Below are 23,178 nucleotides of genomic sequence, written 5' to 3' on the forward strand. Positions count from 1 at the left end.
TCATGACTATATTTTGGTGACGTTGACATATTTTTTCGTGGAGATGATTATTTAATTTTAGTGTATTTTATCTCCATAACCATGTTGCTATTGTAAATTATTTTTTGTTGTTGTTCTTGAGTATTTAAATGCTTTTTTGATCAAGTTTGATCTTTTTTCTGTAATGAAACTACGTTGTCATTTAAAAGGGAATTAATTCCTATAGGGCGTTGCAAAATAAGCCACGCTCTATATACGTAACCTCTTGATTCCGTTTGGTATGACATTATCTGGGATGGACATCTGCATTTTGAACTAGAACTTCGTGTGGCCATGAGCCAGCCTCCCTTGTACCAGTACCAGTACCACCATAAGAATAGGGCTTAAACTGTACTCCACTTTTCTGGTTGATTAGTCAGGGGAGGGACCAATAATATTGGTCTAACCTCTATCACATCCAATGATGATGCCATGCTTTTGGAAGATAGCCTATTGATTTTGTATATTTGCTCTGTTTGTTTGGACGAATATAGTATTGTTTATGGAATCAGTATGTTTTCTTGGACTTGATATAAGAATTCAAATGGTAATAATGGTAGCATGAAAACTGTTTGTCATCCTTAGAAAAGAGAACAAATAAAATGCTGTTTAACAATCGGCCGGAAAGGATCGGGAAAGGAGGGCATAGTACTCCTTTGATCCAAAGAAGCTGAAAATTAAGCTAAAATGCAAATTAATCTGCTTCATATAAAATTAAGTATGCTTAGTTACATCTTGATCACATTGTTTTATCAAAATTTCTCAAAAAGCATGCCTAAACAAAGTACCCATGACATTGAAATTACTAAAACTACACTGACCCTTTCAAACTTTCTCTTGCGCCTCTCAGTCTCTATTTCTAGTCGATGTCGAGTTGTTTGAATATTCATTACTAGTTATATCTTTTGAATTTCGATTTTTAAATGGTTGATTCTCTTCTCACCATATGCAGGTGGTATTTCCGAGTCATGCCAACAAAAAAATCAACAAGAATGTCCAGCCTGGAAAATCAACCAATACATATTAGCAAACAAAGATTACCAATTACTTCTTAGCAAACAAGAGTTAAAAATTATACATTAAAGTTTTGGCAATTGAAAAATCAGCACCCATCATTACCTTCTGTATGCGCAGTTTATCGACATGCTTTAATACCACAAAAATATATTGGATATTCATTTTGACGAGAGTTTCTTGAACATGAGATATTGCTAGTGCTACTACGTACTTCAAACATTGTGTCAATATGAACTGCAAAAACAAGCTAGTAAAATTTCGAGAACTTTCTTAAAGCCCACCAATATTTTCAAAACTTTCAACCCCACAATTACACCAACAACAATACAAAAATATGATAAAACGAATATAGTCGTAAACTTCCAAAAATAAAACCTATCTCTTACCGTCGCATTGCACCAACAACCTCTATTTATATATAAGAACAACTGCTAAACTTAAGAACCAATCAAGTATTAGACATTATTGTATTGAATTCATACATGATAATATTCAAGAGTAGGAGTCATGAGTGGAGTTTGTTTGAATGCGAATTTAAGAACCAATCTGTCTTGACTATAAGAACCAATCTCAATTGAATTTGTGTATTTTTATCTAAAATATATTAAATAAAACAATAATTCAAGGTGAAGGAAACTTGCTGTATGGTGCGGATAATGACTACGAAGTTATTTTCGGACCATTTTTTTGCATTCATGGGTTGTATTCTATATTAGATGATTTTTGCGTTCATGTTTTACTCCTCTTAAATTTTATATACACTATAATTTTAGGAACTACTATAATCCTAAGGCAAATTCAGCAGACAATTTCTTAAACTACTTTGAATTCAAAGTAGGAACACATATCATACTTTTTGTATAGAGAATAATGTCTAGCTGTTAGAAGGCCTACTTTCTCGAGTTGGATTGGATAATTTGTTTAACCAAGCATTAGTGCTATAAACCCAATCAACCAAAAAAAAAAAAAACCAATTAACCAAATTATGCAAATCAGCCAAGTGCTTGATGTTGATATGAAGATCAATTTATGACAATAAAGAAATCTTGATTGCTAACAAAGACAGAGTCATAGCTTAAGTATTTACAACTCTTTCTAGTTAAAAGCAACTATAAGCTAAATTTACAACCAATATTACAAAACGTTTTCAAATATTGATAACTGAAAAGTACATACAAAACTCAATTAATAGTTCAAATGTGACTTTTTTAGCAGATTTGCAGAGGGGCCATTAGAAGAGAAATACCAAAGGCTTCATGATTTTTTTTCTCTTGGTTTGTCACGGAAGTTAGAGCTCTCTAGCCCAATGGTGAAGACTCTTGAGTTTGAGAAAATAAGAAAGAGGAGAGAAAAAATATAGAGAAAAGGGAAGAGAGAGAAAATAGAATGTCCTTACCTTTATCGGCGTGACAATAGTGAGTGGCAATGGCGAATGGTGAATGGCTAGAGCTGAACTTGTTTCTACATTAGATTCAATGATGAGGGGCTTCGATTTTAGGCATTGGGGTGGAGACATCGGAATGGTAAGTCGGTGGTCGTAGGTTTTGGCCTTGGAATGGAGGCAACGGAATAATTTGGCATTGTTGATGGATGCTTAAAGCTTGAGGTGGCGGAATGGTAAGGGTAGAGTACGGGAGTTGAAGCTTGGGAGAGGGTGGAGCAGATCTATATTTTCCTTCTTGAAGAAGACAAAAATTTTTAATATTAAGGCATGCCACATGGCTCATGCCACGTCAAGCGGGATCTGCAGGCGGGATGTTTGTGTGCTAGGAGTAGCTTTTTCCAAGAAAAAAAATATGGTTGGGAAAAGAGTCAAAAAGACTACTCATGTCTCACAGGTCGCCCTCACATGACTGTCTTGAAAGTTGAGGGCCTAAGGCTTCGTTTGTAACCTAAACTTATCTCAACTTATTATTATAATTTTTTCAAATTTCAACATAAAATATAATGAACAATTCAACCTTTTCAAATTCTAAAATAATAATAATGTTAAAAAATAATATTCTAACAATATTTTATTATCTCAGCTCAACTCAATTCAACATCTAAACGCAGCCTAAGAGTCGGTTGAGACACCTATAAATTATTTTTTCTTATATATTTTGTATGTTTATCCATTTTATATCAAGAAAGCCAGGAGTCGTGATAATTGAATTCATGTTTAGGATTCACATTTTCTTTTTTTTATGAAGAAAAATTTTAATTTAACATCTTTTTAATTCTAGGAAAAAAAAATCCATCTCACCATTTTTATAATCCGATAATTTTTCTGAAAAGAAAACGCAATACTACTGTCACAGTTTTTAAATTTTAATAGAAAATATAAGGCAACAAACTTTGCATCTCAACAACTTTCAATTCTACTCCTTCACACTCACAAAACTTGACATGAAATACGGTGTTCCAATGGCATTCATTTTCTTAAGCAATAAATTGTTAAATATTCGATAAAATATTATAAAATCTTATCAGATATTGATTACACACATAAATCATGTCTGCCAGTCAGACAACGGGCTTGGCTTAGGCTACTCAATTTAATCACCAATCCATATTTATTATATCATAGTTGAATAGTGTCCCACAATCGGGCTAATTGCACATTTTGAGAAATATGAGGGGCCTATTCGCTATTCCTGCTTAACAGTCACTTTCGGGGTATTACAATGAAATTATTAGTAAGAGGAGAAAATAAAAAAATAAATTTACTTTATTACAGTTTTTACCAAAAGAAAAGGCTTTGTTCCGTTTCGGGCCTTATATTTCTGAGGATGACTATCTAAGGCCCGAAAACCATTTCAGATTTCAAATCTATCAAATGGGCGCCTAATACTTGCTGCAGTTCCATCCTAGATCAGAGAGTCAAAAAAGAATATACCTAGAAGGGCATCAAGAGATGACATGGTAGATGCAGATGTTACAGTCTTGGATGGAAGGGATAAAGATTCAAACATGACGTTGTTCTATGTTTCATGTTTCTGACCAAATTCATCCGATTGCTCAGCTTGTTTCTTGCCTGATTATCTGGGAATTATGGCTTGCTCGAAATCTAGCGAAACATGAAGGTGTGGTCAAGATTGTTAAACATTATCTGGAAGATTATTAGGTGGTTGCAAGAGCTGCACATGTTGATCAAACCTTCAAAGGGTGTATTCTAGGCAGTGTGATCTCTCAACTTTAAACTGTTACGATCCCACATTGACTAAGTATGGGATTGATTAGTAGTTTATAAGCCCCTAATCATCTTTCCCTTGTAAACCGGTTTTGAAAAGTGAGTTATACCTTGTGGTTCATAACAAATGGTATCAGAGCCAACCCACGTATGCAGTCCATGTTGTGACACGGTTGCAATCGTGCGGCACAAAGGGTGATGCCGGCATGTCAATGTTCATCTGAGACTAGGAAAGACCTATTGTACAACCAACCCGTGTGAGCACCGGGACTGCCGTGGACGTCGGTTGCGAAGCGTGGTGATTATTACAATCCCACATTGACTAAGTATAGGATTGGTTGGTGGTTTATAAGCCCCTAGGTACTCTTCCATTGTAAGTCGGTTTTTAAGAGTAAGTTCTATCTAGTGAATTCATAACATAAATCTTTTAAAGATTCATTCCTTAAGTTCAGAACACAAAAACTCATATTAATTCATTGGTTTAGCCATTTGCTACCGGCTGGGGTTATAAGATATAATTGTTAAATCGGATGCGCTTTTGGTGATTGCCTAGTATAAGCAATGCCCTCTGTGTCGATATCGGGATCTTTGGGAAGACATTCTTGGTTATGGTAGGGTTCTAAATTTTAAATTTCAGCACATTAATAGAGAGAGAAACAGATTGGCGGATGGTCAAGGTATGATAGTCATACGATTTGGTTTCCAAATTACCTAAATTCATCTATGGACTTTTGTTGTGGATAAAAGTGGACTACCCAGAATTAGATGAAATAGCTGTATAAACTGATATTAGTTTTGTTTAATTTAAGTGCTTGATTTTGTTTGCTTGGAAGTGTTCTATACTCCATTTTTTTCATTAGGTCAAAGGTTTAAAATCCTCATTAGGGCTTTTTTTTTTTTTTTTTTGAAAAATTCTATTTATAAGTTGGCGTAAATAATAACTTAATAAAATATTTATATGATATAATTTGATTTAGAAGAAAAATTTTAAAATCTGAATCTTAAATATTAAATTTTACTAATTAAATTATGTGAATGGTATAGTTTACGTATCAACTTGAGCCTTAAGAATATAATAATTCAATCGGTTTTTAGTAAGTGGGGCCATATAAAAAAACTTGGGTCTAATTTTTTTTTTTTTTTTTTGTCTAGAAAAAAATGCAGATGTTAATGGCAAAGGACATTTTCTCTGAAGGAGAATCACGTGTACATATACGGTCAACTAAAAATAGAGAGAATGGGAAGAAAATACAAGTTTGAAGATGAAATTGATCAAGAGTCATTTAAAACCACATTTTGATCCTACGTACTGCGTACATACACGAGACTCGGGGTCGTCAAAGATTGTTACCGTGTCAATGTTTATATTTAGATTGACATTTGTATAATATTATTGAAGTGGTTGAGGCTGATATATCAACGTACGTCTGTCACATTAATTATTTAAAAAATAAAAATGTGTACCCAAAGATGAGGCATTAAAAAAATATTTGATTCCGCACAAAAGTCGAACACATTGATAGCCTGGTCAAAATTGGACCCTTTGATGCCAATCCTGGCTTGTTCGGACTTGGCTATTCAAAATAGGAAAACAATAATTTTATTTATCATGTGTATGCATCATGTATCATATCTATTTTTTTTTTCCTATATCAAGTATATAATGTATAAATAATAAGAAGAACAACTCAATTAATTTAACAAGAATAATATCAAATAAATAAAAAATAATTTTAAAATATGTAAAATATGTGGCGTGGGATAATAGGAGCATGACGAAAAATATCCTAACTTGTTCTAACACACGTAAAAGTACCAACCCCTTTCACACGTACGAGCACATGACATCGTCACAAAAAAATTCGCCCCAAATAGAGGTTATTTCTGACAATTTCTAAGTCGCTACTTAATTTTCAGTGCAAAGTTAGGAAATCATGGAGGAAAATGTACAAAATTTTTGTACCTTTTGCAGCGATTTTTATGGTCATAACAAAGTATTACTAACTCTAAGAGCATTAAATTTCCATCAATTAAAACAATCGCCACAATACATACTATTTACGGCCGTAAAAACCTTAGCAGCCTCCACAGCCCAATCCCAAAATCCTCAGCAGCCTCAACAGGCCTGATTTCTTGTAGTCGAATGCTGACTCTTCCTGCGTGACCCCAATCCCAAAATCCTTAGCAGCCTCCACAGCCCCTTCCCTCTGCTCCTATCCTGGTTGCCTTTCATCATTTCATCGCATCGAACCGAACGGAACATCGATGATTGGCTCCTCATCCGACTCTGTCTCATCTTCATATCTCTCAGCTCCATCTCCGTAGGAAACCTGGTCATCCCAAACATAAACAAATACCACCGGGACTTGGACGAAGATGCCAGCATAGACACCTTTCCTACTGAAAAATCACAGTTACTAGTACCGTAAACATAACCTTTTGATGAAGGTAATGCCAAAGTTTTCGAGTCTTCATCTTCTGGCAGCTTCGAGTATTTTGAGGAGCTCCTTCTTTTGTTGAAAGAGAGTGATTTCCATCGAAGAAAGCCCTTCTTCGTGTGATTTCGCTTTGTGTTGGTGGTGTTTTCTTGGTTGTGTGTTTTTTGGGGTTCGGGTAGGTCTTTGCAGGGGATGAGTTTACCGCAGAAGATGATGTTCTTGTTCACTGTTGTTGCACAAGTAGAGGCGGTGAACTCCTCGCTTAAGAACTCGAACAAGTCATTGTCATCGGACAAGCTTTGATCTTCTTTTGAGTAATCATCCCAGTTGGATGCGTCACTGTAGATGGGAAGGTCGCAAAGAGAGAGTGTTTCTTCTGCCTCATATGAATCTTGCAAGTCGGTGTTTTCTTGATCTACTGGGTCTTGGTAAGGTTCCTGAACTGCCATGATGCAGGAACTGAAGGAGTGGCAGGAGAAGTAATAAATGGGTGATCGAAAGTGAAGAGGCTGAGCAATGGAGGAACAGTTTGTGCTCCAATCGCTTATTGGTCTAGTGTCTTCTAGTTTGGTGATTGGGGGACCTGAGAGAACTACCCATATATATAAGGAGGGAAAAAGGATATAGTGAATTTCAAATAGAAAGGATATAAGGAGATCCTCGGGGCTGTTGACAGGGCTTGTGCCTTCTAGAGGAAAAGAAATGTAAGACCTGAAAAGAAAATTGATGCTAATAAAGGAGTACTTTTAAATTATGATAAGGCTTCTAGAAAAGCAGGCGATGAAAGGTTGAGAAAACAAATCAAGTTATTATTTAAGATTCGTTATACATCAGCTACTATTTATTTCTATATATTATATTTGACAATTTTTTTTTCTTTACAGAGGTAGGATGTAGGGATAAATAGTGATTGATAAGAAGAATTATTTTTATTTTTTACTACTGTTTGAAATAAGATACTATACACCTTACTTAAATGAAGATTTAATTTATAATACTTAAATTTTAATTTTTTTAAAAAATTAAAATATGTTACGTAAACATTTTATTAGATGTATTATCTATACAGATTTATAAATAAAATCTTTCAAAAAAATTAATACGTATTTATTTTATATAGCACCAAGTGTGTATTAAATATCATAGGATTCATACTGTATATCTCTCATTTAGAAATTTCAAATTTAAACAAAAACACGAAATTTGATCAAGAACTCGAGACTTTTTTTCGTCATGGATACTTGGATAGACAGTCTTCTAGATGATGATTTTACTTTTCCTAGATTTGAGCATTTATTTTGGGGATGGCCAGGGGCTGCAGTATTTGTGTCCCAAGTAGTTGTAAATTGTGGTGGTTCATCCGGTGGGCCGGAAGGAGGTGGCCGGCCGACGACACTCACTTCTGTACAATTGGCAGACAGTCGGATGGCATGGATGTGAGATGTGCCACTCCTCGTTGGAATTTTCCCTTGGCCCTTCCTTTGGTGCAGAATCCTATTCAATCTTTGTCCTGCCCTTCCTATTCAATCTTTGGCATCCAAGTCAGTAAGATTTTATGTAGCGATAGCCAGTCGTACAACTGATATTCAAAGATAAAAAATCAAACCATGACTTTCTTGGTACAAAATGCATAAATTTGATCAAGCTCAAGAATTCAAACAGCTGAAAATCTTCGCAAACCGTCCAACAAGTTTTTGTAGTTTGTTTACTAACTCCTGCCCTGTTTTTCTTGTCTCTAGAACTTATTACTACTCGTGGTTTTCAACTGCTGCTGCATGACACGGTCTTCCCTGCGAGGATATGAATCAAGAGGTCAGAAGTAAAATAGATTGGCTTTTCCAAACGTACAAAAAGGGATACGCCATTAAATTGTGAATACCTCAGCTCGATCGATCGGTGAATATCATGTCATCTGGTTTTAGGTAAATGACTTTACACCCTCCACGAAAACGATTTTTGTTGCCCCCATACATGGGATCACGTCCTTGTTGTTTGAGGGTTCATGTCGGCCTTGTTATTTGAGAAGTAAAGAAAGTCTCGTTTATTTTTGTAGATGAGATGTGATGAGTTGAAATTAAAATTAAAAGTTAAATAAAATATTATTAAAATATATTTTTATTTTGAGATTTGAAAAAGTTGAATTTTTTATTTTATTTTGTATGGAAATTTGATAAATTTGTAATAATTAGATGAGATGAGATAAAATGAGTTGAGAAGAATTGTAAAAATAAACGAGACTGTATCATTAAATACATGCAAATCCAGCGTACTCTCAATGAAAAAAAAAATAAAATCTATTATTAAAAATTATTTTTTTATATGAGTCACATATGCAAAATTTGTATATCATAATACGTTAAATGTCATTTCTCCTTTTTATAAGAAAATACATTTATTATTTGCAATGCATAAAAGCTAGGTGGGGGCAAGAAAATGATTGAATCTAAAGACCATTTCTATACGTGCATCATCTGTACAACTTGTCAACAAAAATATTGAAAATTTAATGGAAAAATCAACAATATTTTGCTGAATGCCAAATGTGTCAACCTAATTAAAAATATATATATATATATATATATATATTGACTGAAATGTGCGTTTTGTCAATAGTTAATTACCTTAATTTATATCATTTATGCGAGCAGCATTTCTTTATTATCCAGGTGAGATCACCAACCAACCAGTGGTACCTTGCCTTGTGGTATCTTCTAGAGTGATAGCGAATCCACAACGTCTCTTGGTTAGTGAGTCTACGAGGTCTACTTTTCCGGGTCAGTCCATGCAGTCTACCGGTAGAAATATGTTGAACCTATGGCGTCTGTGACAAGTCGAACAGAGATTGTAGAATCTTTTTTTTTTTTCTTCTTCTTTGTTTCTTTTGTCCCAAGGCTACTAGAAGCTATTTGTTTTAGGGCTGATTTCGATAATAAGAATAAGGCTGCATTTATATCTTGAGTTGAGTTGAATTGAGTTGAAAGTTAAAAATTGAATAAAATATTATTAAAATATTATTTTTTAATATTATTATTATTTTGAGATTTGAAAAAGTTGAATTGTTTATTATATTTTGTGTTAAAATTTAAGAAAGTTATAATAATTAGATAAGATGAGTTGAAATGAGTTTAAAATCTATACAAGCCCTAACTCTTCATTGTGTCAAGATTTGGATACCATATCTTGGGGATGACTCAAAAGAATTACTGCACAAGTAACAAATTTAGAACTCTTCCTATTCATTTTGGCTCTATACCCAACTGAAAATAAGGACATTCAATAGGAAATTTGGGTCTGCCAAATTGAAAATCTTAAAAGGGATGTTTGGAGATTGAGGTGAGTAATAGTGAAATAATTTATAAATAATAATGAAATAGTTTGTGAAATAGTTTTGAAAAGGTTTGAGTTATAGAATTTTAAAAGATGAGAGAGAAAATGTTGAATAAAAATATTGTTAGAATATAATTTTTTAATATTATTTTTGTCTTGAAATTTGAAAAAGTTGAATTATTTTTTATTTTTTGTTTGTAAATTTATAAAAGTTGTAATGATTAGTTTGAAATTATTTGTATTTGAGTGAAGTTTAAGAAATAAATAAAATGTAATGAGATGAGATGGAATTAAAACGAATTCTAAACATGTCTAATCGAGTTGGAAGAGCCACCCCTCGTCACTTCGTTTGATTGCTGAGGAGCGGTTGGTTTTGTTAGAATTTTAAAACCGAATTACAATGCCCATTTCCTTAAAACAGAAACCACAGCATGTCGTCTTGGATGGCACAATGAAATTGAACGACATTGATCGGTATGATAAAATAAAGACAACACGAAAGCTTGCACCGTCGAGACACCAGTTGATATATCTCAACATACCCACAAGCATTGAACTTCAAGAAACAGATCAAGAATTCAAAAGCTTGTCCTGCAAATTGCAATTGCAGAAAAAGTTACATCGCGGCAAGCATCGGGAGTAATATTTGTCTTCTGCCCCTACCAAATCATGAAGGTATGCAATGCAGCATCTGCCATCTGGGTGACTGTTGTCCAACCCCTTGGTATAGTACCGAGGTTTCTGAATTCGCAAAAAACTTGAAAGCAAGCATAAATTTAGCGGCAACAGAAACAAAGAATGCTGAGATGATGTCAGTAACTTATATGTTATCAAAAGAATCTTGGGATAACAGCCATAACCACCAAAAAAGTTGATTTTATAGCTACTTAGAACAGAAAAATATATACGCTTGATCTTCTAATACCATTTGAGAACATTTGGTCTCGTTTATTTTCACAATTTCTCTCAATTTATCTCATTTCATTTCATCTAATCATTACAACTTTTCTAAATTTTCACATAAAGTAAAATAAACAATTCAATTTTTTCAAATCTTAAAATAAAAATAATATTAAAAAAATATATTCTAACAATATTTTATTTAACATTTAACTTTAATCTTAACTCATTTCATCTTATCTATGAAAACAAATGATGCCTTAAAGGAAATCCGCGTGCCAACAAGCTCGAACCTGGTCCTATTGCATACCCTTCCACTTATAAAAAAAAAGGGCATCAAAAACTCTTTTGCAGCTTGAAAGTTCATCGTGGGACATTAACAAGCTTTGCTCGTCGAGTTTTTGGATCCACCTCCACTCGGAGACCAAGTCCAGTTAATTCAGGCACATCTACAGATCCTTGAAGCTCCAATTCCGCTACCGCTCGTTGATTTTCTGCATTCCGTTCCAATAGATTCCTCACACACCAAATGCCCCATTCCCTCAAGAACGGATTATCTTCATCTGTAACACACTGTTGTAAGAGCAGAGGAATCCCATTCTTATGCCTAATTCCATCTTGTATATGTTTCCTCCCATATGCACAATTGCCAATGACGGCAACAATGTCTCTCCTGAATCCCTGGTAAAGACAAGGCTTTGATGGAAAAGAACTTGCTCTGTCTTGCTCCTCACCCTGTTTGAGGGATTTCCTTATTATCCCCGGCGGCTCAAGCTCACCAAGTAAGCATAAAAGCATATCTACGAGTCCAGAGGATAGTAGCATATCAACAGCATCTACTGAATCCTCCTCCTTTGAGCCTCCCATACTTTTGGAGGCACAAATATCTCTCAAAATGGTTAGTGAGTATCCAAGAACATCTGTTATAGCAGAGCCTGTTGGAAGACTAGACTTGCATCTCAAAATAGAAATAGTAAATCCAACAGATCTCTTGAATATCTCAAAAACGAACAAAGCAAAATCATTAGGGACAAAAATCTCATCAATCCGTTCATTTAAGATCTCTGATACAATTCTACAAAGAAATGCTTGTTCTGGAGAGAAAATATCATCTTTAAATTCAGTATCTTCCCCAACAAGGCTTAATTTGGAGAACAATCGAGGGTAGTGGGGTTCTTCTAAGCAAATCCTTGAAAGGATCAACTTCAACCAATCCTCTCCAAAACCAACTGTTAAGACAACCAAGCAAAAAGAACACAGAAATTTAGTTTAAAAAGATAACAAATAAACACACACAAATGTAGATGAAAATAACAACTTGTCAAAAAAAAATGTAGATGAAAATAACAACCCCAAATTACCTGCAGAAGCCGTCCGTACAATTTCTTCCACAATAGGCAATCCAAAGTCACTACAAAGCTCCTCGAACAGTCTTGTGCTTCCATCGCAACAAGCATAGAGAACCATACACAATGGATCACAAGTCTTTTGGCTTCGGACTCTCGCAAGGAGAACAAAGTCATCTGGAAAGAAACAATTCCAAACAGCACACTGATGTTCTTCTCCAGCCAAACATACATTTGCCAATACCTGCAACCCCATTTGCACAGTCACGTAATCTGGATTGGACATAATCGCAGTAGACCTCAAAATTGTGGAAACAACATCAGCTCCATTTTGTTCAATAAATGCGTCCTGATTAGCAACTTCACCAGCACACAGATTTCTGAGGAGCTTTAAAGATGAAGTGAGAAGGTCACAACCAGAAGGATAAGGGAGAGACTGACTGAGCTGAAGAACTGTCGACAATATCTTCTTGGAAGCAAGGTCCTTGCGGCCAACATTGGTTCTAGAAGCTTCTATAAGATTTTCTAATGCTTCTTCCAAGGAATATGAGTTCGAAGCACTGAGTAATGGGGAGAGTATATCTTGTGGGAGAGAGAACTCCAATGATGCATCCTCGTCCATTACTTCACAAAAGGCTATCTATTTTGATTTTCAAAGATACTAAATCAATGCCTTTTAGTGACTAAAGAACTCTATATTTTATCCTGAAAAGATAGGTTGCAAACAATCAAAGCACTTTCAAGAAAAATTTAAACATCCATGTGCAAGATTTCAATTACAAAAAATACCCATTCTATGTGTCTGGCAATCTGAATAGAGCAAAACCGAAGCTCAGTCAGAATTAAACGTCAATTAGAATATATATTAACAGATGAGATAGATCGGTCAGAATATGAAGCAATTCCAATCCAGTTATAAAATCACATGCACAACCATAAGAGATAATAACTAGTCATAAGAAATGGGCTTAATATTTCCTTCTCGAGATTCTGCCCTAAGGCAATGTGTTGGAGGAATAGAAGAGGATTTATTATATTATTAGCTTTCCAAACCAATCAAATTTGATGGGCATCGCCATTGGTTAATCATATATTAACCGAAGAGTCAGGGTGCACGTGCACTGTTGTGCATGGGCCGAAGTCACTTCCATGTAATTCCCGTGCATGGTAAAAAGTTTTTTTTTTTTTTTAAATTTATTTATTTATTTTCCGGCCGTCCCCCAACCCACTCAAAAACCTCCTACTCGTTTTGAGAAAAAGGATTTCAAATGGGGATTGTAATGCAAAATCCCATGTTATACCGAGGCATGCAAAAATATGTAGGACAAAAAACCAACCATCAAACAATTATATGGGGCATTCTATCAAACAGTTATTAGGCATTCTGTCAAAACCAGGATAACTTTATTCAAGGAAACAATATACAATACAACCCAAACCCAAATACAAGCAGCCAAATTCCAGTAATTTGCTACAAAAAAATGTTGCTTCATGCTCTGAATAGCATATTAACATTCCACCAATTATCTAGAAAATTTAGGAACCCTAGAAATTTGAAGAACAAAAGAAATTAAACATTAAAAATTTCAATTACCTTAGAGCTTGGGAGAGAGTTGTTGCTTGGATATCTGACAGTGACGGATTCAAGGAGAGAAAGAGGTCCCGAGAGAACCGAAAAAGGGGCACAAAATGTAGAGACCGAAAATGGGGGGGAGGGGGGGGGAGAGATTTTGATGGAAAGCTTGGGGAGCAAGAGTGGGGGAGAGAAAAGGAAAATGCTGCATCTACTGGGGATGCAGCTAGGGGTGTAATCGGTCCGGTCCGATCCGGTTTTGGACAAAATTTAGGACCAAACCGGTATGTACCGGTTTTCCGGTTTTAATTTAGTGAATGCATGAGATTTGTGAGAGAGAGAAGCATTGAAAGTAGCTAGCAATCTAGAACTTGGTACAAATATATGTGTGAGAGAGAGACCAATAGCTTTAGACAAATGCATGGAATCTGAAACTGCATCAAAAGGATACCTAGCTAGAATATTATTACAGATCAGATTCATCACAATATATGAAATCAGGTGCTCTTGGGGAACAGTACTGTTTATGGATAAGAGCCCAATACAATGCTTGGGAATGTATCCTATCTTAAGAGGTAAAAGGCTGCTCTTTGCCCCCACATTTGCATAAACCTTTTGAAAAAATGATATGTTTAATAAATTTATAAAAAATGATTTAAGAAAGGAATAATAATAGTAAATTTAAGAAACACAAAAACTTTAAAAAATTTATAATACAAATTCCTAGAAAAGAATATAATATGCTTAGTAAGTTTATAAAAAATAATGATCTTCACTATTTACGTTAGACAAATAAAGATCCTCAAGAAGATGATTTTAACTTTTTATTTATTTATTTATTTTTTTTTTTTACTTTGAATATCTTGAATCCATCTATGTATGAGAGCAAATAAATCTTTCAAAAGGGCATCCAACTGGAGAGTAGGGTCTTTTTACAATTCAGTAGATGTTTTATTTTTCATTTTTGACTTGGTAGAGCAAAGCCACTTGAAACCTGAAGGCAATGGAGCAAAGCCACTTGAAAGCTTTCATTCAACTCAAATGCTTAATCAAACATAACAAACAGAGCTTTAGGCTAACGTGGTCCTTAGAAAAAAAAAAAAAACCTAGGAAGTCCGCAACCCAACCATATCATTGCAGACGCAAGAGTCTCACTCAACTTGGAAGTATTAGACTTTCTTTGTTGTGTTTGAAATCGACAACCCAAAGTAAAATAGTTTCTCTGTTCTGCTTTCTTTTAACAACTGGGAGCATATGTCTAAACAATCCTGACCTCAAAGAAAGATGCACAAAATTGAATAGGAATTAAGTCCAACGAGCAACACCTAGACGAAAATTCTCAAAGATGTCTAAAGTTCCCATTTAACCAATAAACCTTTGAAACAAAAAAGTTCCCATAACAATTAAACCAACGGAGATTAAAAATGATATAAACATCCGAGATTGTTCCAAGAAAAATTACCGTCGAAGACAGAGAGACGTGAGAGAGGGGCTGCCGGCTGCGTGAGAGATGGGAGGGCTGCGTGAGACGGTGAGAGACAGAGAGGGCAGCGCAGCGTTGAGAGAGGGGCCGAGGGGCTGTGTGTGCGACGGGAACGGCTCGAGAGGTGAGGCCTTGAGGGGAGGTGCAACGGCGAGAGAGCGGGTCTGTGTTTCTGAGGGGGCGACGGCAAGAGGGATTCAAGTGGAGTCTGATTGCTTGCAGGTGGTGTAGGCTTTGGAGCAAAATGCGATGGATGGCTATATATTGGGGTTAGAGCATTAGCATTGGATTGGATTGGCCATTCTATTTTTTAAATTTTGATTAATATGTAATTTTTTTATTTTTTATTAATCATTTAAAATTTAAAATCTATATTAAATTAGTCATTATACTCTTTATAATAATAAAATATTATTATTTTTTATTATTTATATTTTTTTAATTAATTTATATTTTATTTTTATAATCTTCAATAACTTCCAGCAATCATATTCATTTTTATTTTCACAATCTAACAATCTATAATATAATAATCTCATATGTATATAGATGATAAAATCTCATATGAATAAAAATCTCATATCTATAATATAATAATCTCAAAAAATATTTTTAGACTTGTTATAGTTTTTTTCATATTTGAAAAAAAGAATAAATTTACTGTAGTTTATAGCTTAGATGAAAAAAATTTAGCTAATTTAATGTGGAGTAAATATGGATGATATTTGCTAAATTTAAAGATGAAAAGGTATTTGACTAATTCAATACTAATGCTTTTATATAAGGAAATTAAGTCTCTTTCTTCATGTTTTGTTGATTGTTCTTTTGTTTATGTTCTTAGAGAGAAAAATAAGATTGCTCATACTTTAGCTAGGTATGTGAAAAATGTGAATGATATTACTACATGGTGGGATTGTATTCTGGATTTTATTTCTCAAGTTATTTAGCTTGACAAATGTCTGAAATCTCCTTTTATTAATGGAAGTATGGTTTCTTATATATATATATATATATATATAAAGAGTATTAGCTATAGTCTATATTAGACTATTAATATTAGAGCACTAGCATTAGATTCATCAAATTTATCTTCAAATTTTGATGAAAAGTATATGTTTTGTATATATCTAAAACCTCCTTATCCATAACTCCACATTAGATTAGTCATTGGATTCATCAAAATAATAATATAATATTATTTTTTTAATAATAATAATTTTTATTTTTTCTTTCATATGTTAATTAATAATTTAATTTGATACCTAACAATCATTTACAATTCTTCCATCCAACAAATATATTATGCCAATATTTCTACTACCCACCACATCCACAGGACCACATGCATGGGAGCATATTCCATAAAAGTTTATTTTATTTTATTATCAAATAGACTTATACATCAAACACATTTCAAGTACCCCTTGATGTTAAAGCTTAAAACCTAAAAATATATCATATAGAGTAACAGCAGTTTCATTTAGCTCTAGGTTTACAGGCCTTCACAACCACTGATATCAATCCACTCAAGTTGGATCGACACCTCCCCGGACTCCACATTTCTCAGTTTGAGACCCATATCCTGGACAATTTTCCCCTTGTTCCAAACACAAGTGCTCTCCCCGGCAAGGCAATTTGTCGAGCTCGGCTGAACTTTCTTAACTACAGAGCCATTTGGGAGATTTCTCCAATCCCATCTTCAAACACTCAATATATGGTTTTACGTCTATCTTAGCATCACCCATTTTGTCATCCACAGTAAGCGTGTCTTTGTCATACACTGTCTGAAAATATGAAAAGATCATTAGCAATTAATTAAAATTATTAACCACTGATAGTTTCTGAAGCATTGTTCAGTAGTCACCAGTAAACCGTATTACAGAGATGCAGGCAAATATGGTTAGGTATCACTTGCCAGAGTGATGGGAAAATTAAGATCCTTGATAGAAAGAGTCAATTCAACGTTCCACTCAGGATTGCAGTCATTTTTTGCCACTCTAGACTTCAATTTCTGCATCAATTTATATTACATTAGGAAAAGGAAAGAATATCAGAAGCCACTATATATAATTTGATCAGTTGGAAAAATAATAATTGGAACATGTAGGTCAGATCATGAGTCATGATCAAGAAAATAATAAGCAATCACTAGTAGATCCTCTTTGGGTAGTAGACCAAAGTTAGCAGCAAATCAGTCTGCAAATACATTTTCTAAACCCAAATACTCAAGGCAGAGCTTAAAAAGCTGCCAAGAACAAAAGCAAAAACCAAGTAACACAAGCTTAGAAAGCTTAAATGCTTCCTCGTCTGAGATGAAACGCAAAACTTTGATTCGATTTATCGATGTTTCATACAATTCATGAGTGTCATACCTCAAACTTCCCTATGTAGCATAAAAAGAAAAAAGAAAATCAGTATAGAACAATTCAAATTATGGTGAAACTTCTTTCGGAAGCCTTAAAAAAAGAGGACAAGGAGTAAGACATAAATGGGAAAAGCTTGACCATGTTGTTCTTTCCCGAAACCCTACATCCTATCCAGATTTTAGACACAGATAATTATTATTCTGGACAGTCATCCACGATAAAAGGCATTGAAATTTAGATTAATCTAACTCAACAACAAGCTGCTATCATTACACAAAATGCTGCAATCACACAAAATAAATAGCAAGAATCTAAATATACCCAACATTCAAATTATCAATTCCAGCATTGAATAAAGCAGTATACATTATCAAAAAAAATGTCCAAAGCAACTTCATGACAATGGGATAATATTTTGAATATGTTTCAATCACAACAGCCCACAAAAAGTCACAATTAAGATTACAATTCAAGTCACAATTCAGATTACAAAAAGTCACAATTAATTTTCAATGTAATCACAGATATATTAATAGAATATGAAGAAGACGTTATTTGTTCCTCGTGCTTTTACAGGAAGCACCCACTTTTATGCTTTAAGTTCACTTCATTAGATGCACTTTATTGTAAGATTAAGAAGCAATTTCCCTTAGTGCCTTGTGCTTGCATGTAAGCAAGCATGCATCTGCAACATAGGACATATTGTCTCTACTCAAATTGAAACTTTTAGACCCCAGAACAACAAGCTTACAAAGTTAATTTTGCATATGAGACACAACACCCACTTCTCCCTTGTTAAGTTAAGTTAATTTTACAAAGCAAACATGCATCCGCAACATAGGACCTATTTCTCCCTTGTTCCACCATCGAGGCACAACACTCAACTTTGAAACTCGATGCCAAGATAGCAAGAAAATGAAAAAACCAAGACTACTCTCTCAAGATCTTGCTGCACATTGCATAAAAATTACTCTAGTTGCTAACACCAAAGCAAAAATGTTGTGTCCTTAGTCTTATGCTTTCCCTATCACTTGAGAGAATAAAGAATCAAGATTCAGTTCTATGAAAACTTGAATTAATCAGTTACAGGCTTGATTTCACTCCCGCAACACGTACCAATTCTACTCAGCCAGCAATTCAAGTTTCTTAATTTCACACACAAGATATTAGAAATTAATTGAAAAAAACATCTATATTTTGAAAAAAGCTATCGACTGAATACAAAGCTCCATCAAAATGAAATTAATTGAAAAATAATCTATATTTTGCCCGTGAAGAAACAACAAAAAGCCCACAAAAAATATATGAAAAAACAACTCTTTCTTTCAAACAACTCAAACAACAGAAGGATTGAAATACATACATCGAGTTGAAAATTTCTTCACGGGCAAAAATACAGACATAAGCATACAAATGTAGTTGAAAATTTCTCATACATGCATATATGATTAATATATATATGAGATAATGAACTCACAGAGATGGAGAACGTTTGAAGCAAAAGAGAAAGGAGCGACAATGGTGCTCCTATGGAGGTGATGGAGATCCTCTTTCACCTGAAACACCTCGTACGAACTTGAACATCTGCTTCACGAAGATGAACTGATCACTTTCCCGGCAAAGGATATGATACAAGCCTCGCGAAAAATAGGAGAGGAAACGGAGGGAAAAAACGGAGAGGAAGAAAGTGAGAGAAAGAAGGGAAATCTGGGAATCGGGAAGAAAGTGAGAGGAGAGGAAGGAAGAAAGGGAGAGGAAGAATCGAAAAGGTCACTGGGGATTTGGGGATTTCGGGGTAGAGAAGAAAGCAGAGAAGAGAGGGAAGAAGAACAAAATTGCGTACGAAAGAGTGATTTTCGTAATAAAATAATCCAATAGATGTTGAATAGTAGTTCTTCAAATATGAAGATAAATGGGACTCTACTGTAGTTGAAAGCTTCACATTTAAGTAAAAGATGAATCCAATGCTGTGTGTTTAAAGTGAAATTCATCAAATTTTAGCCATTGGATGAGTCCAATGCCAGTGCTCTTAGTATATATATTAGTATTTGTTATAGTGAGATTAATTTATTATAACTATATATAGTTATATATCTATATATATATTTTTTGTTATAGTGAAAAAAAATTGTTATAGTGATTTATATAGTGATTTACATCTAATACTATAGCATAGTATTAGTTATAGTGATTTAGTATAACTATATTAGTATAACTATAACTATAGTCTATATTAGTGAGTTTAATTTATTATAACTATATTATTGATAGTATTATAGTGATAGTATTAATATAGTAATTTATTATAGTGATAGTATTAGCATAGTAATTTAGTATTAGTATTACTATATCATTATTTTCTATGTGATTATTTAGTATAGTGATTTATATACTAATTTATACATAGACTTAAAGTATATTACTAATAGTAATATAGTATTAGACTCTAGTATTATTATAAATATTAGTATTAGACTATTAGTTATAGTGATTAGAATAACTATATATTAGTATTTGTTAATTGTTATAGAGAGTTTAATTTATTATAACTATATTATTGATAGTTATAGTGATTTAGTATAACTATATTAGACTATTAGTATAAATATTAGTATTAGTTATAGTTATTAATATAGTATAATATAGTTATACCATATTAATATAGAATAGTATTACTAACCAAGATCATAGGCATTTGTTTCAAATGAACAATTACTATAAGAAATTATATTATTAAAAATAGATAAAAACGTAAATAATTCACATAATAAAGAACAAGGAAATTGTTCAATAATAGTTTATATAGATTATGTATTAATATTTTCCTCATCTATTAAACAACATTGGAAACATTTAAATACTTTTGTTCAAATTATTAAATAAAATTGATTAGTTATTTCATCACCAAAAATAAGATTATTTCAAAACAAAATTAGATTCCTTGGACATGACATCTATCAAGGGATTATTACACCAATTAGTAGAGCAATAGAATTTGCAGACAAAATTTCTAGATGAAATAAAAGATAAGCAACAACTACAAAAATTTCTAGGAAGTCTCAATTATGTTACGGATTTTTATCAATCTCACAGACTATACATAGTACTGGGGACATTACCACAAAATATCATCATATGTGAGATTAATAAAATCAATAGCACCATCTGTATTTACTAATGATTTTCGTACCTCTTGGGCGAAGTAATTTTTTTCTTCCAGTATGGTTGTTGATAGTCATTTCTGATTATAATTTTAGTTAGAAATACATCTTTATACCAACGGAAATCAGATAATTGAAGACATCTTAAATTAATTAGAAAATCACTGGTTCTTTCTTTAAATTGAACAGGATCACCAACGAAGTGCTTGGTTAATGCATATATTAAAGTATTTATAGATGAGAGTTGTCATAAATATTATCTCCTCAGAAGAATAAAAACAAAGAACTCCGTCCATACTACTCATGCCTCAGATTATTATTATGTTCATAGTATTGGTTCTCGATATCTTAATGATTTAAAATGTCTAGATTATAATTCAAGGCTTGAATTAGAAAATCTGATAAATAATATAAAAGACTTTAAGAGAAAACAACAATTAATGATACAAGATTATACATTAATGATAGCTAAATATCATATATATCAAAGTAGATGAGCGGCAATAGAGGAATGAGAAGATCATTGTAACTTCTTAAGAAAAGAAATTAAAAGTGTAAGAAACCATTTGAGTATCCTTACTGTATAAAATAAAATAAAAGAAAATAAAAGAAAAAAGAAAAAGAAGAAGATTGAGTCATTGATACAGATCTTTAACAAAGATAACCTATTGAAAAAGAAAATGAAATATATTGGAAAGCTTATGTTGGTAAGTCATGAAAAATCCGTTGATCAGCTCATACATGTTGGAAGGTTTTAAGGGTGATCTCAGTTGTGTTCCCTCAGATCCTTAATCTACTTATTTCTCTTTGGACATAGGAAATCTTTACTTTGAATATGGACTCAATGAATTCTTTATTTAAAACCAATGAATCCACTACTAGTATCCCCATAAAACTTGAGAACATTAACCAAGAATATTAAAATATAATAGATATAGAAAGAAATTTACAAGATTGGACAATTCATAATGTTCCAAAAAATCAAATATACAAACATTCTACTTTTTCTTCTAAATTATTATTTCTTACAAATTATACTATTAATACAGTAGAAAAATTCATTAGTTTAAATAATGATTATGAATCATTACAACTATTAACAAATGAAGCAATTAAATATCACAAAAAATAAAAATATTCTTTCATACATATTGGGCTAGTACAAGTAGCTATAAAATCACTCACTAAAAATGGATTAAACACATAGTAATACTCTATTTAAGAGACAAAAGACACTATAATTTTCATGATTCATTACTTGGAATGGTATAATCAAGCTTGTTCCAAGGTACAGTTTAGTTTAATTGTTATCCCAATTATTTTCTTTCATTATTTGATACTAATATTTTACATGCTTTAACATTAAATATTAAAATAAATGGTTATCATATGATGAAAGGATCACATCCTTTAACAGTAGTATATATGATTTATTATAAACTGATGAAAACAACATTAGAACTACAAGCTCTTATTATCAGTCCAAAAGGATATACATTATTATTACAATCTAGTACACAAAACTCTAGTGTACAAATTTCTAAACAAATTAATTGGAATCAAATTACTCTCTCTAATGAATGACAATTAGAGATCATTATTCTATTATCTAAGATAGAAAATAATTCTAAAGATGATATTGTAATTTAGATAAAAAAAATGGACGGAACAATCCAAATTGCTTTTCAACCTTTTAGAAGATTTTTATCACATTATTCTTCTCCAGTACTTTCTAGTTATCATACATCCAGATCAATTCTTACATCAATTTCTCAGAATAGATCTCAAAATTTTGACACCAGATCCTAGAGTCTAGACACACAAATTCGAAGAGTTATTGCCGGAAATATTATTGATACACCAGTATATACTATTAATCATCCGAATAAGGCATCTACATCTCATAATCTTGAAAAAGAATATTTTTCTCCAATATATTCACAAGTAATTGGAGATGATATCCAAATATACACTATAAGTAAAGAAGAATTTAAAATTAATAAAGAATATCTCAAACAAGAGTATATGAAGGAAGAAAACAATTAGAAAAAAATAGCATTTTTCTTGACTTTTACAAAAATAGAAAGAGATTATATTCAAGAAAAATATTACGAGTATTTAAAAGGAATAAAAATTAATATACATTTCTTTACATGGTTTGAAATTTATAAATCAAATCAATTATTAACCATAAACAGGATTACTAATCAATGAATTAAAGAAGAAAATAATCAAATTATTTATGAAGAATACCCTCATTTTGAAGCCATTAAATTCAATCAAAGAAATATTCAAATATTGGCATCACCAATAAAAAAATATAATAATTCAATAGAAGTTAAAAACGCTGATAATATAATCTAATAAAACAATTACA

General features: G+C 32.7%; 1 protein-coding gene and 1 long non-coding RNA gene across 2 annotated transcripts; both read right to left on the reverse strand.

Annotated features, from left to right (window-relative positions):
* Positions 1 to 774: 774 nt before the first annotated feature.
* Positions 775 to 2,697, reverse strand: LOC121259842. Its single transcript, XR_005939642.1, has 2 exons — positions 2,432 to 2,697; positions 775 to 1,019 (listed from the first exon to the last, which is right to left on the reverse strand). It is a non-coding gene; the product is annotated as an uncharacterized LOC121259842 (long non-coding RNA).
* An 8,077-nt stretch (positions 2,698 to 10,774) lies between these two features.
* LOC121259841 (ataxin-10) lies at positions 10,775 to 13,926 on the reverse strand. Its single transcript, XM_041161630.1, has 4 exons — positions 13,813 to 13,926; positions 12,234 to 12,923; positions 11,135 to 12,101; positions 10,775 to 10,912 (listed from the first exon to the last, which is right to left on the reverse strand). The coding sequence occupies exons 2-3, from the start codon at positions 12,838 to 12,840 to the stop codon at positions 11,236 to 11,238; spliced, it is 1,473 nt and encodes a 490-aa protein (XP_041017564.1). The 5' UTR covers positions 12,841 to 12,923; positions 13,813 to 13,926; the 3' UTR covers positions 10,775 to 10,912; positions 11,135 to 11,235.
* Positions 13,927 to 23,178: the final 9,252 nt, after the last annotated feature.

The sequence above is a fragment of the Juglans microcarpa x Juglans regia genome, chromosome 4D (assembly GCF_004785595.1).
Source record: "Juglans microcarpa x Juglans regia isolate MS1-56 chromosome 4D, Jm3101_v1.0, whole genome shotgun sequence".
In the NCBI taxonomy this organism is placed as follows: Eukaryota; Viridiplantae; Streptophyta; class Magnoliopsida; order Fagales; family Juglandaceae; genus Juglans; species Juglans microcarpa x Juglans regia.

Coding starts and splice junctions, on each gene's coding strand:
- LOC121259841 (XM_041161630.1), bottom strand. CDS start 12,840: ATGGACGAGGATGCATCATTGGAGTTCTCTCTCCCACAAGATATACTC. Junction 12,102..12,233: donor TGTACGGACGGCTTCTGCAG/GTAATTTGGGGT, acceptor TTGTCTTAACAG/TTGGTTTTGGAGAGGATTGG.